A 1108-nucleotide genomic window follows, 5' to 3' on the forward strand; every position below is an offset into this window, starting at 1 on the left:
TTCTCTCTCTCTCTCTCTCTCTCTCTCTCTCTCTCTCTCTCTCTCTCTCTCTCTCTCTCTCTCTCCTATAACAGAAGAACCCCTGGGACACCAAACGATCTTTAACCCGTTGATGCCAGCCGGCCATTAATACGATATCCTCCTATCTTGTTCGCAGCTGCTGACTGGAGGTTTCCTGACAAGAAAGTCGTACCAGTTGCTATCAAAGTGGAAGGTTCAACTAGGTCAAACATGTATAATTTCTTTAATATAAAATTTGAAATTGACGAAGACAAGCTTGAGGTAAATATGCCCTTTTCTGCGCGCCCTCCATTTTTTCCTAAATCTACGCGCTTTCAAAAATAATCTTGAGCCATAGACTTGTAGCATTATAATATCCTAAACTGTGCACTATGACGTACTTCCGGTTCACTATAGAGCGTGCTATTTTTTCTTCTCTGTCATGAATGAGGATTAGCATAATATAATATACACACATGTATACATATGCCATTACATCAATAAATCTGTAAGGACCGAATAGATTAGTTCAGCTTTCGATTTTCCTCATGTATACATTAAATAATGATAAATAGCATTTGTACTGTGCGCTTCCATTTTCCTATAAAAAAAATGCTCAATGTGCATTACATTACATTTCTGTTTAGGAACTTTCCACCCAAAGAACAATATATTATTCTGCTACGGAGGTAATGCTGAATCCCTTCTGTTTTTCATCCCTCTTCTGCCGAACACTTTCAGACGCCTGCAGGAGTTTATTGTCAAAGACGAAAATCATACCCCTTCCCACCCTCGCCAAGCTACATTCGATTCTCAGCGGAAACAATCGACAATCTTAATTCGGTCACATACTACATTGAAGTAAGTCTGAAACTTGAAGATAGCCAGTTTCCCAACGATGGGAAAACTGCATAACAGATGCCCACCCTTTTTTCTTCTCTGTCTCTAGGTCTCTTTGTCTCTCTGGCTCTCTGTCTCAATAGCTCTGTCTCTGTCTCTGTCGCTCTCTCACTCTTCCCTTCTCCTCTTTCTCTTGTAACACATACGCATAAATTTACAACACACACGCGCACGCACGCACACACACACACACACACACACACACACA

At 40.8% G+C, this 1108-nt stretch overlaps 1 protein-coding gene across 1 annotated transcript in view; it reads left to right on the forward strand.

The window, feature by feature from the left end:
- Nucleotides 1-1108, forward strand: part of LOC101855132 — a gene marked incomplete in the record, with an annotated part of 29036 nt that overhangs the window by 9814 nt on the left and 18114 nt on the right. Inside the window, 2 exon segments of the mRNA XM_013087174.2 lie at nt 158-282; nt 742-861. Of these exon segments, the coding sequence (XP_012942628.1) occupies nt 158-282; nt 742-861 (245 nt within the window).

This window comes from Aplysia californica, unplaced genomic scaffold (genome assembly GCF_000002075.1).
Source record: "Aplysia californica isolate F4 #8 unplaced genomic scaffold, AplCal3.0 scaffold00553, whole genome shotgun sequence".
Lineage (NCBI taxonomy): Eukaryota > Metazoa > Mollusca > Gastropoda > Aplysiida > Aplysiidae > Aplysia > Aplysia californica.